A 17,196-nucleotide genomic window follows, 5' to 3' on the forward strand; every position below is an offset into this window, starting at 1 on the left:
AAGTAATGACAATTAGCCAAAATGTCAAAACATATTAGCAAAAATTTCACTTCTAAGCAAACAGATTTGAAGACAACACTGAATATCCATTCCAATGCTTTTCTTCTTTAAAAAGAAAAATGAGTTATGAACAATCTAAGTTTTTTATTTTGAACAATCTATTTTTTAAAGTATTTTTTCCTTCATTCTAATACAGGTATCCAAAAAACTACCTTTCTCCAAAAAACTATGCTTGAGGCTTGATTCTTTCAAAAAGATAAGTTATATCAATCTTAACTCATATGAGCAAATAACATCCACTATTCATAGTTCTTGACAGCAATCGCAAATCTTCATTCCTTGAAACTTCTGAGAATCAAAGACTGTTATGGTGCCTTTCTCCTGGAAAATGCACAGAGCTCCAAATTTTTGTATGCAATTTCAGAGAGTTCGGAGTACTCCAGAATCTCAGTGGATCCACCCACCAGGTTAAAAACTCTCATGCTGAATATGAAGTTTGCTTCTATTATTAAATGTTATGCATTTTTTAAAAAACGTAAGTCTTCCTTAATAAAACCTTTAGCTCTTAGATTAATTCAGGGAAGCAGCCATCCTTTACAACTGTCACTACTTTCTAGCAACCATCCTGACAGCTGACAAAAAAATTGCAAATTTCTTACCTCGGAGAAATTAACAGCCAAGGGAATGATTCCAGCCACGTAACATCCCACCAACATAGACAAAGACAGCAGACTAATGGAGATGAAATCATCCATTCTGCCCTCCTTTATTCACCCACCACCACCAGACTACAAATTTTCAGTGGCTTCAAAAGGTTCTTAAATGCGTGTGGTGATTCCAGGGGAACAGGAAGGACTTTCCAGTTCTTTGGTCCTCCCAACTAGCAGATGTGTTCACGAGGCACCTTACTATTGAACGTACCTGGAAATAGCCCCTTATGCTGATATTAGCACCAGAGAGAACTTTCAGCAATCTTAGGTCCCCAGGCCCTGGGTTTTCAGATGCCAGTCACTGGATTCCAGTGGCTTAACAAAGATGGGAAAGTCAATGGGGAAAATACGCGAATGAGCGATTTCAATGGTCGGAATGAGGGTGGCACAACGGGTCCACTCTTTCACAGACAACGTTGCGGGTAGCAGCAGAAAGGAGGAGGAAAACCCAAGCGAACTTGTTCGTTCTCCCGGCAATCCTAGCTCTTTGGGCCACCCAGCCAATGATCCCCTCAGGCTGGGACCAGCCCACCAGTCTCAGCAAACTCTCGTCCGAGTCTAGAAGGAGGAAAGGAGTCCAGTAAGTCTCTAACGATGGGTCTTAGGGGTTCAGCAGCGAATCCGATACAAAGCTGTCTCTGCCCTATACCCGGTGCTGTCCATATTACTCCACTCCACTGGGCTTTGACCCGGAGATACCGATGTTACAGCAGCCATGGCCGCCAAGTGGCACCCCTTCATTACATTCACTTCCGGATTGCCGCACCGCCCCTCCTTTAAAGGGTACTTCCGGGTAACAACCGACCTACGGCGGGATTCTTATACTGCCGCCATTTTTGAGTAGGGCAGATGAAACATGACTAGTGTCACTGACTAAATCGGTGATCACTTTAACCGTATGCCTAACAAGAGAAGGAAGACAGATTTTTGAAAGAAATTATTTTTTTAAACCTTCCCAAAGTCTCCGTGTTTCATCGTCCTTACCCAAGATGGCTGAAACAGAGTCGGAATCTGCTCTAGCTGCCGGAAATACGTAAGCCTCTATGGTCCAAAAGGCTTCTTCGCGGTGCGTTTTTGACGACTTCCGGCGGCTCCTCTCGCGGGGGTTGGCTGTTGGCGGCGTTGTGAGTTAGCTCGTGTGAGGTGGTGGTGTTCGCGGCGGCTGCAGCGAAAGAGTTTGGCGCGATGGTGAGACATGCCTCAGCGGCTTCCCGAACCCCTAGCCTTCCGGGTGACCCCATCCCGGTACCTCTTTTACCCGGCCCATCTCCCGCGAGCGTGCTGCCCCCCACCCTTCGGCTTGTGGGTCTGCCATTCCCCTTCCCGCCGTGGAGATGCAGGGCCTGGCACTAGGCCCCGGAGCCCGGGTACACCCTGTGGTTGCGCGCTTTTTCGGGATGGCTGCTTGGTAGAGGCACACGTAGGGATGCTTCTCTTCCCCTCCAAAACGCCCTGGCTTACTGTAGGAACAATGGCCGAGGGAATGTCTGAAAGCCTGTCCCCGAAGCTAACGGTTTGAATATATTGCACCTGGCCAAAAAAGGTCGCCTTGGTTTTGTAGTGTGTGTTAGCAACTATCCCCCTTTTTTTTCTGTGCTCTACTTTTTGAAAAATATAGCCTTTTCTCTTTTCCAAGACCCCTAGAAGCCTGGTTTGACGTTGCTCTCAGCCTTCAAGCCTGATCTTAACCGGCTTTACATTCTCTCGGATGTGGAGGCTGAAAAGATAGGCTTAGCTGTCGTCCAGGCTCCTTAGAATCTGACCCGGGTAGTCGGGTGCAGTGGGTGGGTGGGTTTTGGGGGGGTTTGTGTGTTTTTTAATCCTGAAAAAGTAGATCACACTGAGATTAAGAGGTTACTTCAACTTTGAACTTGTGGTTGCTGCAGTTACTGTTAACAAGTTATGCAGCTGTTGAGAAGAGGGCACTGTTTCGGGTGGTGCTTTGCTGAGTTAAGCTATTTCACTATTTGACCCCGCGTAGTCTCCCAAAGAGGGTTGGAGATTAGAAGATTGGGTTTCCGGTTCCCATTTTGTCATAACCAGCTGAGTGACTTTGGGCAAGTCATTTTACAGTGTCTCTGAGTTTCCTATCTCTGCTTTCTCTGTCACTATTTGATGTGTTAAAATGCTTAGATTAAGATCTGAAAAGGTGACGGCAGTTCATTTCAACTCATTTCTCGGACAATTATCAGTAGTGATTCCTTGTAGAATTAAAAGAATTCATATTTGATTACTGGTTCAAAAGCCTTTTCCTTTACTGGATATACAAGCTTCAGTTTCTTTTAAAGCTAATGAGTAAGTTGTATGTATTGTATTTCTCAGTGGAATTACTGAGAATTCAGGGTTCATGTTTGTGAGGCTTGAAAAAAGGTAACAGATTAACATTCATTGCAGTGAATCATAGCTGCTTGGTAATCGGAGAATAGCATTAAAATAATTTTCTGAAACGCCTGGCTGGCGTAGCTCAGTGGATTGAGCGCGGGCCCGCGAACCAGAGAATCGCGGTTCGATTCCCGGTCAGGGCACATGCCTGGGTTGCAGGCTGGTTCCTTGCAGACTACCTACCAGCAGGGAATGCACAAAAGGCAACCATACATTGATGTTTCTCTCCCTCTCTCCTTCCCCTCTAAAGATAAATAAATAAATAAAATCTTTAAAAAGAAAGATAATTTTGTGAAACGTTTTCTGATTACATTTCATGATTTTTTTATTGTGGCAAATTTTTAAATATATATATATTTGCCTGACTGTACTTATATTTTGTGTATAGAGTGGAACCTTGTTCTCTAATTCATTCCGGAAGGCTAACCTTTCTTATATACAGTATATGTCTACTGTACTGTTTAACCTATAAACACTTTAAAAACAAAAAGGACCTGAAATGTGTTGGATAAATGAAAATTTAACAAAAAACGAAGATAAGTATACAGTTAAAAAATGAAATCTATGTACACACTAGAACTTACCTTTAATGTTAAGAGCTCTTGATGACTGACTATGGAGAGGAGGGGTAGAGGGATGTTACCGTTTGGAAGAGGAGTCCCCTTCCAAGGAAAAGTCAGGTAGTTGGTCTTCTGGGCTTCATTCTTTTGTCTCTCCGCTTCACTAGAACTTGATTCAGGCTCACTGGGCTTCTCACTAAAAACCTATCCGCTGATTGTTTTTGCCTGCCTTTTAACACTTGCCTGAAGTGAAACACTACTTGAACAAGTTTATCACATAATTTGCTACTTCTTTATCAGGGTGATTGATATTTCTCAAAAGATCTTTTGTGTTACTTCCCATTTACCAAGCATTTCCTTGATTAGCAGTGAAGTAGGAATGTCCTCCCTTCCCTCTTCTACATCTTCAATTGCAAATTGAATGAATTAAGTTCGAGAACCCAAGTTACATTGTATCAGCATGAAAGGTTTTCCCAGAGCAACCTAGACAATTTTTTCCTGTGAACAACTTGTGGAGAACTGAGGTTTGACAGTATGTATTTATATATATTTTTTAAGTATATATTTTCTCCGACAAACAGGACCATAAGGAAATCAAGGACTAAATCAGTTCCAAAGAAGGGAAAAAACTGTAAGACAAATGAATTTGGATTTTTAATAAAACCAAAGGTTCTGAAAATAGCTCCAATAAAAAATGACCTAAACTGGTTTAGAAGGTACAGGAAAGCACTGCCATTTAAAAATAATCATTGTGACTATAGTTTTGTAAATTAGGTCATTTATTTGTTTAGTAATGTTTACTTTTTGTCCTTGAGCTGTAGGAATTGAAGATAGTGGGATTTCATGAATTTTATAGCATAATTGAATTTCTCAAATATGAGTTAGAACCTTATACTGAAATCACATTTTTCCCTTGCAGTCTCATACCATTTTACTGGTACAGCCTACCAAGAGGCCAGAAGGCAGAACTTACGCTGACTATGAATCAGTGAACGAATGCATGGAAGGTGAGTTTAAACACTCATTAAGGGGTAGACATCTTTTTCCTCCTGACATTCACAATTAGAATATATGTCATTTAAGAACTGGATTTGTTTTTTCCTCCAGATTTCTTGGATTGTTTCGGGGGGGGGGGTATTTAGATAGATTTAAATATTTAGATACTTAGAAATGTTATTAACATATGAAAATTAGCGGACAGAATCAAGGCAGATGGAACCAAATCAGTACAATTTCTTGTGTATTTGATACGCTGATACCACCCTAAAGGGAACTATTAGCCCTTTCTTTACTTAGTGAACCATTAGATGAGCGCACATAAATTAGATTCTCATAATGAGAATCTAATGAGAGCACATAATGCGATTCTCACAAATTGCATTACTCCTTACATTGAGTTGTTAACATCATGTAAAGCATTTGTATCTACCCTGTACCCTTTGTAGCAAATTGTCCATTCTTTTTCTATGAATATTTTTTAAAGATTTTATTTATTTATCTTTAGAGGGGAAGGGAAGGAGAGAGGGAGAGAAATATCAATGTATGGTTGCTTCTCATGCATCCTCTGCTGGGAACTGGCCTGCAACCCAGGCATGTGCCCTAACTGGGAATCAAACCGTGATCCTTGGTTTGCAAGCCCGTGCTCAATCCACTGAGCTACACCAGCCAGGGCTGAATATTTTTTTAATCCTCACTCAAGGATTATTGATTTGAGTGAGAGAGACAGACAGATAGACATCAATCGATTGGTTACCTCCTGTATGCACCCCAGCCAGGGATTGAACCTGCAAGCTTTTGGTGCTAAGATGAGCTACCAGGCCAGAACTTCTGTAAAGGTTTTTATATTCACTGTTTTTATAGCCAGGCATGTCCCTGAATTTGTTGCTGTCCAAAGCTAACTGTATTCTTCTTAAAATCTGTTCATTTAAAGCAAGCCAACAGTGGGTAGACCTGTGAAAAAAGCTACTTGTAATACTTAGAGACAGCTTCTAGGTCACTGGTACCATGTCTTTCTGGTTGCCATCAAATTCTGCTCTGATTTTTAAAGAAAAGCAAGGCTCTTTTCAGGTCCCTTTCTCTGCTGTCATTCTCGCTTGCCATCTAGGTAGATTTTGTTTGCATGCTGCCTCAGCAGATTGTTGCCTTACATGTATTATGTTTGGCCTTTGATTCTGTAATACTCTTTACTAACCTTCACTAATTTTAGCGAAGCCTAGTGTTTTTTTTAATTAGTACACTTTATTTCTAGAGCAGTTTTAGGTTTACAGAAAAATTAGACAGGAGGTACAGAGAGTTCTCATGTATTTCCTCTACCCATGCCCTACCCTACCCCACTACCACCACAGTTTCCCCTATTAATAACACCTTGCATTGGTATAGTACATTGCTTACAGTTGATGAATAAGTATTGATACATTATCATTATTAACTGAGGTCCATATTTTACATTAGGATTCATTCTTTGTGTTGTATCATTCTGTGGGGTTTTTATTTTCATTGATTTTTCTGTTTTTTAGAGAGAGATACACATTGATTTGTTACTCCACTTATTTATGCTTTTATTGGTTGATTCTTGTATGTGCCCTGACCAAAGATTGAACCTGCAGCCTTGATGTATCAGGATGACACTCTAACCAGCTGAATTATCCAGCAATGGCCAGTTCTGTGGGTTTTGACAAATGTATAATGTCATGTGTGCACCATTACAGTATCAACAGAATAATTTCACTCTCCTAGAAATCCCCTTTGCTCCACCTATTCCTTTCTCTTCCCACCTCCAAAACTTCTGGCAACCACTGATCTTTTTAATGTCTTCATAGTTTTGCCTTTTCCGGAATAGGGTTGGGATTATACAGTAAATGGCTTTTTATCTCTGAAGTGTTCTATTGTATTGGTGTACCACAGTTTGGTTATCCATTCACCTATTGAAGGACATTTTGGTTGCTTTCAAAGTTTTGGCAGTTATGCATAAGCTGCTATAAACAATTCATGTACAGGTTTTTGTGTGGATATTAGTTTTCACCGCCTTTGGGTAAATAACAAGGAGTATGATTATTGGATCATAAGTAAGGCTATGATTAGCTTTGTAGGGAACTGAAACTGTCTTCAGAAATGGCTGTATCATTTTGCATTCCTACCAGCATTGAATGAGAGGCCCTATTGCTCTTCATCCTTGGCAATATTTGGCACTGTCAGTGTTTTGGATTTTTGCCATTCTATTAGGTATGTAGTGATATCTTATTATTTTAATTTGCAAGCTTCCTAATCACACAATTTTGAACATCTTTTCCGAATGCTTCTTTGTCATCTGTGTATCTTTGGTGAGGTGTCTTCAGATCTTCTGCTCATTTTTTAATTGAGTTGTTTTCTTACTGTTGAGTTTTAGGAGTCCTTTGCATATTTTGGGTAACAGTTCTTTATCACATGTGTATTGCAAAGATTTTCTTTAAGTCTGGCTTATCTTTTCACTTTCTTGAAGAATAAAAAGTTTAAATTTTTATGAACTCGAATTTACATATTTTTTCTTCTGTTCCTTGTGGCTTTGGTGTCATACCTGAGAAGCCATTGCCTTATACAAAGTCACAGGGATGCTTTACAAGGGTTTTTATAGTTTTGGCTCTTATATTTAGGTCTCCTAGCCATTTTGAGTGAATATTTATGTGTGCTGTGAGGTAAGAGTCCAGCTTCACTCTTTTGTACGTGAATATACAGTTTTCCAGCTCCTTTTTTTGCAAAGACATTCCTTCTCTGTTGAATTGTCTTGGTACCCTTATCAAAAAGCAGTCGACCATAAGTGTAAGTAGGGCTTGTTGTGAACTCTCATTTCTGTTCCATTGATCTGTACACTGTCTTTATGCATAAACATTACCACACTATCATGACTGCTGTAGTTTTGTAGCAAGTTTTGGAATTGGAAGCTTGAGTCTTCCAACTTTGTTCTTTTTCGAGATTGTTTTGTCTATCCTGAGTCCCTTGTACTTCCTGTTACATTTAGGGTCAGCTTCTTAATTTCTGCAAAAACTCTGATTTTGATAGGGATTGCATTGAAGCTCTAGATCATTTCAGGGAGTATTACCATCTTGACATTAAGTCTCCCAATCCATGAACACAAGATATTATTCCATTAAGTCTTTACTTTCAATGAAATTTTGTAGTTTTCACTGTATTTTTTTTTTTTAATCTTCACCCAATGACACTTTTTTTTTTATTGCTTTGAGAGACAGAAACATTGATCAGTTACCTCCTATAATGTGTCCTGACTGGGGATCCAAACCAAAACCAGGCATGTGCCCTGGGGGTTGAACCTGCAACCTCTTGGTTCATGGGATGATGCTCCAGCCAACTGAGCCACACTGGCCAGAGCTTATGCTTCTTTTATTAAATGTATGAGTTGGTGGGTGGGTGTGGGTGTGGGTGTGTGTGTGTGTAGGTGTGTGTTTGGTGGGGGGCAGGGGTTTGCTGTTATACACAGAGCTATTTCCTTTTCAGATTGTTTATTGTTGGGGTATGTAAATACAATTGATTTTTGTATATTGACCTTACATCCTGCAGTCTCGCAGCACTCATTTAGTAGTTCTAATAGAGGCGTGTGTGGTTTCCTTAAGATGTTCTATATACAAGATCATGTTATCTGTGAATAGAGATAGTTGCACTTCTTCCTTTCCAATCTGAATACCTGCTACTTCTTTTTCTTCCCAAACCATCCTGGCCAGCACCTCCACTACAATGTTGTACACAAGTGGCATGAACAGATACTGTGTTCTTCCTAATCAGTGGGAAAGCATTGAGTACTTTTCCCACTATTGTACTCCACTATTGAGTATGATAGTAGCTGTGGGTCAGTGTAAGACAAACATACATTGGTACTTGACAGCTTCAGAACTCATCAAACCCTGTACTCGTGGCATTTTGACAAGAAAAAACTTCAGGCTCTAGGCACTTGCTCGGGGCTCATCCCATTTGCTAGAACTTGTTTAAGTTGTGATGCTGCCCCACAAGAGAAAATGCTTCATCATTTGATCCTCGTTGGTTTCGGCACTCATCATGAGTTCCAGAACAAATTAATGAGTGTATACTTGAAGTGGGGTGGACTGAAGTGGGTTATGCTTGCTTTTGTTAGGAACAGGAGAGGCCTGTGTCACTGGATTAAAAATAATGTGCTCTGTAGATAATTAAGTTAATGCAGGCGTGCTATCAGTGACTTCGGTGATTTTAATGTCTTTATTATATTTGAGTACTTATTACATGTGCTAGTGCTTTTTGTGCATTATTTCCCATAATCTTCATGACAGTTTTGAAGATACTATTATCTCCAAGTCTCTGAACCCAGAATCAATAATCTTAAATACTTTGTTAGGATAATCTCTTTCTCGTTGCCTGTTTTGTTTTGTTTTTGTTACCAGGTTTTGTTTTTCTGTTGTTGTATGTGTGGTGGTGGTGGTGGTTTTTTGTATTGTATTGTATCAGAATTTGAAAGCAAAATAGGAAAGCATCCGTTTATCATCCCTTACTCCCAGGTGTGGTGTTTTACTTTACTCTGAGGCATGGCAATATTCATTTATTGAGAAGCCGTAAGACTTATAATGTTCTCACTTGTCTGAACCATCATATAGCAGATTTTTAAAGTCCTTTTAGACTCAGTGGTTGAAGTAATCATTAAGGCACAAAATACTAACATTTTGGTGAGTTTATAATTTTTTTAAAGTCCTGGTGATAACAGTTAAAACAAATGTAAACAACTCACTTTCTTTTCCCAGCCTGTTTATAAAAATTAGTATTGTGATATCAAGATACAACACTAACATCAGAGTATGCAATTATAAAATACTGGTTTTCCCTCCTCCCCCCATTCTTTTAGGCGTTTGTAAAATGTATGAAGAACATCTGAAGAGAATGAATCCTAACAGCCCCTCTATCACATATGATATCAGCCAGTTGTTTGATTTTATTGATGATCTGGCAGACCTCAGCTGTCTCGTGTAAGTATTTACCACCAAGTGTCTTAAACGTTGTATTTTTCTATTGTTTATTCATCTGTTTGAGGTGATTTATGGTATTAGGAGGTTACTTTGTGCCTGACACTGATCTTTTTATTTTAACTACTAGGCAATAATATTTCACTTACATATGGCTCATAAATTAAGTTGTCAATGTAAGATAAAGGCACAGGAAAACCTAGAGAACTTTGCTAATTGATACAGTTAGTATGCAGAGAGAATACTGATTAAGAAGTTCAGAGTCCTGATTCTTTGTTCCTTTACATCAATCTTTTTTCTTAGTTTTTCTTCCCTTGTAGTCTTTGTCTCTAAAACAATTAGCTTTGGATTAAAAGTTAGGTTTTTTTGTCCTCATGGCCCTGTTTTCTAAATGTAAATATATGCAGAACTGAAATGGAATTTAATTTTAATACTATCCAGTGTTAACCATGTATATTTTGGTATGCTAGAATGAGATTTTTAGACCCATATGTTTTCTATTCTCAGAAACTTTGTCAAGTTGAAATTTTTTCTGTTCCAGACACTGTGCTAGAAGTGAATATGTTTTTCAGTGATGCAAAACTTGTAGCTCCTAATTTTAATATAAAAAGCTCGGAAAACAATAAGAGGCCAACAAAGCTGCAGTTGTTGGGCTCAGGAGAAAAGAGGAGCTCTATGTAGGTAGCCAGCAAGGAGGAGAGCAGAGAAGAGGGGTTAAAGCTGGAGGGAGAGACAAGGTGGGAGGGATAGTGGTGAGTGTAAAGGCTGATGACTTATAATGGGGGGGTGGTTTTAGATGGAATCTTGGACGGTTTGTTAATAGTAAAGCAGGAAGTACAGACAGAGGTGGAAGTTTGGGGAAATTATTTTCTGATTGTTTTAGCTATCTCAGGGAAATAAAAACCATGGATACCCTTGAGAGGTAAGGGTGAGGGGCAAGGTGTTGAAGGTTTGTGGAAAAAAAGGAAAGAAATAATCTAGGAGGTTGAAAGAATTAGGGGAATGTGTGATTTATGGGGTATCTGATAATGAATTTAAAATGAAGTAAGTCTTTGTGGTAATGGGGTTTTCTCTAGTCATTCTTAACCTGATGGTTACAGGTAGGAGTTGGCGAATATAAAAGGTTAAGGGTATATGAGGTCATCCACAAAGTATCCAGCCACGTAATAATAAAAAGAGACATTTATTGAAGATACAAGAAACATTATACATAGGACAGTGATGTCATACCTCAGTCCCCTTCAAAGTAGGCACCTTGAGACCCCACACAGTCACCATCAGCTGCCCCATCGTATTTTCCTGAATCTCATCGATGTTGTGAAATCTCTTCCCTTTCAAAGGCGATTTTAGTTTTCAGAAAAGCCCAAAGTCGCAGGGAGCCAAATCTGGGCTGTAGGGGCACTGAGTCACCTGGGTGATTTGATGTTTTGCCAAAAACCTCTGCATGAGACGTGATGCATGAGGGGGCTTGTAGTGATGAAGCTGCCAGTCACCAGTTGTCCATAGCTATGGCCTTCTGAATCCAAATAGTTTCCACAGAGGAATGTTCAAGCTTAATGCAGATTCATTGCTCTGCTCGCTCAAGGCATTTTGAATGTGACGGCCACACAGTACACATGCTGACTCAGTGATGTCTGCCACCCCCACTGACTAGTATAGTGAAGTCATTCACTCATGTGCATTCCAGTCCTCTCTCCTTGGCTGCCAGGTTACATCAATGTTGCACGGTTATATTAACAATGGTTGGACTTTTTCCAGACAGACCTCATGTGCAAGGGAGTATTGTGCAACAGACTGAATGACCATGAAATATAAGGGTTGGGGTGGAGTCGAGACAGAGGTAGAAGCAAATAATTATAGATCCTGGGGTGGGGGTGTCAAAGCGTTGTTTAAGTTGGACTATTGGGAATTAGTAGTGATCAAAAAATGAGATGCTTGGAATTGAGACATTGAAGTTGCTGCTAATGACAAGGTAAAGGGGTCTGGCTGAGGCATGGAAAGAGACAACAAGGTCACTGAAGGAGAAGAGTTCAAGGAACTGAGAGGTCCAGATGTTGGCAGGATTATCTACTGGGTATGAAGTCACTGATAATATACTTACTTTCTAGACTTTAATCTGAGAACAGCAGCTTTGTTTTTATTCACTGCTGTATCCCCAGTACCTAGAATAGTATCTGGCACATACTTGATACTGAGTAAATACTAGTTGTATAAATGCATGTCACCCATGTAATTGGAGGCATAGCTTTTTAAAATTCTTGGAAGTTTCCCTTTTCCTTTGTTTACATTACAGCTATATTCTGAATTGATAGGGTGGTTAAACAAAAGTGAAGAATCTGACTTACGTCATGCTAAATTTTGCAGTGTTCATATGCATACCCTCACTTTACTTTTTAAATGAAAATTATTTTATTTTTAAAATTAATAGTTACTATTCGGATTTTATGAAAATCACTTATTGGGACATCGGGTATCCTGAGGCTTAGGGACATGGCACTCATTCCCAACAGGTGGGGAGTTACTTAAAGCTAAAGATCGTGTTTTAGTCACCTTTTGAGAGGTTGTAGATAAGAGTTAGCTGGAGTTTCACACTTAGCCATAGCTGAGTTTGAGTGCTGACTCTGTCATTTTCTGGCTCCCTTGGTCAAGTTAGCTTAATATTGCTAATCCTCAGTTTGCTTGTTTGGAAAATTAAGATAAATTTATTAAGATAAAAATGGAGCAGGAACTCCATTTTTAAACAGATTGACAAAGTCAGGCCAGGCCTTTGTTTCGTTTTGTTTTTTAAGATTTTATTTATTTTTAGAGAGGGTAAAGGAAGGAGTAAGAAGGAGAGAAACATCAATGTGTAGTTGCCTCTTGAGCACCTCCTACTGGGGACCTGGCTGGCAACCCAGGCATGTGCCCTGACTGGGAATCAAACTGGTGACCCTCGGGTTCTTAGGCCACCACTCAGTCCATTCAGCCACAAACCTAGGGCTTATTTTTAATTACAGTGAGTCGATTGGCTATTTAAAATTTGCCTTGACTCAAATGATAAGTTTCAAATACCACAAGTAACTTAAATTGTGCTGTTAACTAATAAATAAGTGTTATGCTGGGGTTTTTGACAGTGAAAATTGCACAAAATAAAAATGGTTCTAAGAGACACTGTATGTATGTCATTAACAGTGGAACATAACATTTCTTTGTCACTGAATGTAAACTAGAAACTACATTTGGCATGCTAAGATGATTTCTAGTATTTGCATTATTAGTCTGCCTGAAAATTATAAATTGTAGCTTATGTTTCTATAAAACAATGTTGAAACTTTTTTGGCCTCTGAAAACTTTTCAAAAGAATCAAATTTAGGATTTAGAGCTATCTTGCCCATATGACTTTGTCTTGTCTCTTTTCTTACTTAAATGTTCAGGAGGAATACAATATTGTTTCTACAAAGTTCACCCAGTGTCATAGCACTTAACACAGTTAGCAAGCACATCCTGCTCCTCTCTTTATTTAGGGATTGTGACCTGGGCTGTTTGCTCCTCAGACCAGGAATTGAATAGAGTTTGGTTTGTAAATGAACTGTGTACTTGTTTCTCTTAAGGGTACTTGACAGTGACATAGGACTTTTTATAAGATGAAAATAACAGCCTTTGAATACGTAAGCTGTTTTTGTTTGTTTAAGAGACAAAAGGGACAATTTTACCCCTCTTTACTGTGATGAGAAGGAACTCCTAATCAGGAAGACACCGCCTGCAGTAAAGATGCGGGTTGGTTTCACCACTCCTACAGCTTGTTCTTTTATGAACCTGTTTGTTGAGCAAATATTAAGCTAAAAGATTCATCTGTGCTAAAAGCTTGGGATTTTATAAATATACTTAACATTTAATTGTCTCATTTTCAAGCACCAGTTAATAACCATCAATATAACAGCTTTCCATAAAGAAAGCATTGTTACTTTTTTTTTTTTTATAGTTGGGAAATAGCCTGTAAGTTGATGGATTTCTAAATGTTCACTACCAAACTGACTTGGGGGGGGGTTCTAAATAAGACTACCCTACCCAGATATAATACTGAAAAATTCTGTTCCTTTTTTAGTTCTTTTCCTGGGTTGATATAAATATTATTCTCTATTCTGCCATACCTTGAAGTAGACTAGATTAATACTTAGGAAGCATGAAAAAGGGATATTCAGAGAAAATTGTTTTACTTTTTAGTAATTTAGAGATTCTTATTTAGTTAAGCATTTTGTAAAAGTAGAAAGCTTGTGCATTTTTAATAAACCATTCAGGGGAATAATATGACAAAGCCTTTGGAGTTTGTTTCTCGTGCCAAAAAATTGGATATCAGCGAGGAGGACTCTGCTCAGGGGTGTTTAAGCTTCTGCTGCTGGCCCAAAGCACTTAGCTGGTAAGCCGAAGTACTTCTTTAAGCCTTAACTTCCTTCTTTATAAAAGGATAATTGCATCTGCTCTCACAGGGTTGTTAAAAGGATTGATTTAGATAAGCACTTAAACTGTACCCAGCAGTTGGCAACTTTTTAATAGGTACAGTATCTATATAACTTTTTGCTAACAATGTGAAAAAATGAAACTTTGGATAAAATTAAACAATAATTGATAAATTAGATACTTTATTTTCCTAGGGCAGCAATTACCAACTTTTTTCATCTGGTGGCACACGTGAAATAATTACTAACATTCTGTGGCTCACCAAAAAAAAATGCTGTATTTTTTGGCCAATCTGACCAAAAAATAGGTATAATTTTGATTCATTCACTTCAGACAGCTATTGTTGTGTTGGCTGCTGTCGTTTTTGTATTTGACAGTTTGAAGGAAAAGAGGTCAGTGTCCCTGATTAAAATAGTCGATGTGGCATGTTTTTAAAGTTCTTGTGCACGCAGGTTGGAAAGCGCTGTCCTGGGGTACCCCTGAGGTGTTGCTTTCTAGGCAGACTGCATCTTTGCCTCTCTAGGGTGCCGTTGAGTGTTTCCACCAGATGGTGCACATGGCTGTGAAACACTGGGATAGGCTTTGTGTTTGTGCAGTCTTTTCAGGTTTTTTTACCCCAAAGATGAATTTATTGCCTGCTCAGCTGAGATTTTAGTTGTAGGTCAGATGAATGTATCTGTTTATTGAGCCCTCTAAAGATACCTTGAGTGATTGGCTAGTGACACTTTGGACTCCTAAAACCCTAGAGTCCCATTGGAATTTCATTCCCACTGTTCATCCTGACCCTTCTCTTGTAAGAGCCATTTCGGAGCCTGTTGTCTTTTCTAATAATTATCCACTGGCCTCTAGCATTATTTTTATTTATTTATTTATTTACTTATTAAAGATTTTATTTATTTATCTTTAGAGGGGAAGGAAAGAAGGAGAGAAATATCAATGTGTGGTTGCCTCTTGTGAGTCCCCTGCTGGGACCTGGCCTGCAACCCAGGCATGTGCCCTGACTGGGAATCAACCACGATTGTGTGGTTTGCAGGCCTGAGCTCAATCCACTGAGCTACACCAGCCAGGGGCATTATTTATTTTTAAAAACCAATCCTAAAATATAGGTGAAAAAGTTGCTTCTTGTTAATGCATTTTGGGGAAAAAAGTCTTTGTGGTGGTAATATGTTTTTAAAGATTTTTTAGTTAATTCAGAATAAATTTAGCAAATTTGAAATTGTGGTACTAGTGAGTGTTTGGTTTTGTTTTTTAATTACTAGAGGTACTATAAAAATAGTGACTGTGCAGGAGAACACACAGTTTCCAGTCATACTCTTAAGTAGGTAGATAAACACAATGATCATTTAACTTAAGATGTCCAGGCCTTGGTTTCTTCTCTACTATAAGATAGTAGTACTAGATGATCAAAAGTTCATATTGCTTAAAAAATTCAACAATTTTGTAATTGGCTCTTTTACATTTTTTGAATTTCATTTATGAATATGTATGTATCTATCACACCATTGGGGGGTTAGAATCTGGGGTTTAAAAAAATGACAGTACTTGACCATTGTAACTTTGCCTATTACTTTTTTGTTCCTCAGTTACCGAGCTGATACCCAGACATACCAGCCCTATAACAAAGACTGGATTAAAGAGAAGATCTACGTGCTCCTTCGTCGGCAGGCCCAACAGGCTGGGAAATAGTTGTGCTAGGAGAATTAGGGATTGGGGGTGGGCTTGGAACACAGGTGTGTACAGCAATCTGTAGTGGAAGTTTTGTACTATAATAATCCTGTTTCCATTTTGGTACACTCTAGTCAGGATTGAATGTGTTAGATGAAATGTGAGGATCTTGTTCAATCTGAAACTCCCATCACCTCCTATTTTTTCTTTTTTTACTTAAACATTGTTATGATGATTTTGAAGGGGTTTTCTTTGTCAGTTAATATTCAGATCTGCTTTGTAACATTCACTGTACTAACCCTTCTTCAAGTTGGGGTGGAGGGTGGTGACACAGTTTAGTTATGTCCTAAGATAAAGTCTTAGTGCAAAATGAATAAATGTTCTTTAGTTATATTTTCCCCCTGAGTGGTTTTTTTGTCTCTGAACATTGACTGTTTTTGTGAAGCATTATCAGTTTCAAAATTGATAGAATTTCAATTTTGCTGTGATTTGCTTGATGGGAAGCTAACAAGCTTTACCGTATTTTCCTAGCCTTATATAAGTAGATCTCATTTGTAGATGAAGGTTTGTGCCTACTGTGGACACAGAGGTTATGAAAGTCTTTGCGTTGACACGGCTTGTCTGCAGCAGCCAGGTTAGTTCCTTAGCTTCGGTCATGTGCCCCTGTGGGAAGGTCTTGTGCCCTTCCCATAGCCTTCAGCAGCTGAGTGCGGATTACTACTCTCGTGTGGCAGTGTGAAGAGTGAAGGAAAGACCACGGTGAAGTTCAAGATCCTCTTACTTTCGATGTAGACTGTGGTCACTTTGTGATTGTACTGTGTCTCCAGTCATCAAGGATACAGGCGTTTCCTGGTTCTGCTGTTGTGACTGACAGCCAATTATATCTTTATGCACCGTAAGTTTTGCAGGTTTTCTGGAGGCTTCATGAGTGTCCCTGTATTCCCCTTGCCCCGGGCCCTACTTCTGCATTCTTTTGTTTTATGCAGAACCAAATTCTAAGTATTTGTATGTGCTCACTTTTTCTACAGAATAATTATTCTGTTAATGTAATCACATCAAAGTGTTACTAAAATCAGCGTGCCTCCCCTGGTTGGTGTGGCTCACTTGGTTGGAGAGTTATCCCGTAAACCAAAACCTTGTAGGTTTGATTCCTGGTCAAGGCACAGGTGAAAAGAAACAAACCAATTTTTCTCTTCCTCTTTTACCCTCTCTCTAAAAGTAAGTAAAGTCTTTTTCTTTTAATTTAAAATCAGCAGAAAGCCCTACTTTTCACTAGTCCTATTCTATTAATACAGTTTTATTTGTGTAATAGATCAGATCTTTGTGGGGGGGTTTTTTAATGCTCTAGAGCAGGGGTGTCGAATGTATTTTCACCCGGGGCCACATCAGCCTCCTAGTTATAGTTATAGTCCATGGCCCTTTACAGTCAAAGGGCTGAATGTAATTTTTAACTCCTTAATAGTTAAG

At 39.0% G+C, this 17,196-nt stretch overlaps 2 protein-coding genes across 3 annotated transcripts in view; one reads left to right on the forward strand and one right to left on the reverse strand.

Moving 5' to 3' along the window:
* The window catches only part of SLC39A9 (solute carrier family 39 member 9), a 42,487-nt gene extending 41,018 nt beyond the window's left edge, over window positions 1-1,469 (reverse strand). The window contains exon 1 of one of the 2 annotated variants that reach the window (XM_037031301.1): window positions 660-1,469. In XM_037031301.1, the coding sequence (XP_036887196.1) occupies window positions 660-755 (96 nt within the window). In that variant the 5' untranslated portion in view covers window positions 756-1,469. The remainder of the gene's footprint in view (window positions 1-659) is intronic. The other variant, XM_037031304.1, reaches the window with a different exon arrangement.
* A 320-nt stretch (window positions 1,470-1,789) lies between these two features.
* ERH (ERH mRNA splicing and mitosis factor) lies at window positions 1,790-16,126 on the forward strand. Its single transcript, XM_037031305.1, has 4 exons — window positions 1,790-1,898; window positions 4,572-4,659; window positions 9,510-9,630; window positions 15,648-16,126. The coding sequence occupies exons 1-4, from the start codon at window positions 1,896-1,898 to the stop codon at window positions 15,748-15,750; spliced, it is 315 nt and encodes a 104-aa protein (XP_036887200.1). The 5' UTR covers window positions 1,790-1,895; the 3' UTR covers window positions 15,751-16,126.
* The last annotated feature ends 1,070 nt before the right edge of the window (window positions 16,127-17,196 follow it).

This window comes from Sturnira hondurensis, unplaced genomic scaffold (assembly GCF_014824575.4).
Source record: "Sturnira hondurensis isolate 20B ecotype Veracruz unplaced genomic scaffold, ASM1482457v3 Scaffold0021143, whole genome shotgun sequence".
NCBI lineage: Eukaryota > Metazoa > Chordata > Mammalia > Chiroptera > Phyllostomidae > Sturnira > Sturnira hondurensis.

Coding starts and splice junctions, on each gene's coding strand:
- ERH (XM_037031305.1), top strand. Junction 4,660..9,509: donor AGTGAACGAATGCATGGAAG/GTGAGTTTAAAC, acceptor CCATTCTTTTAG/GCGTTTGTAAAATGTATGAA. Junction 9,631..15,647: donor GCAGACCTCAGCTGTCTCGT/GTAAGTATTTAC, acceptor TTTGTTCCTCAG/TTACCGAGCTGATACCCAGA.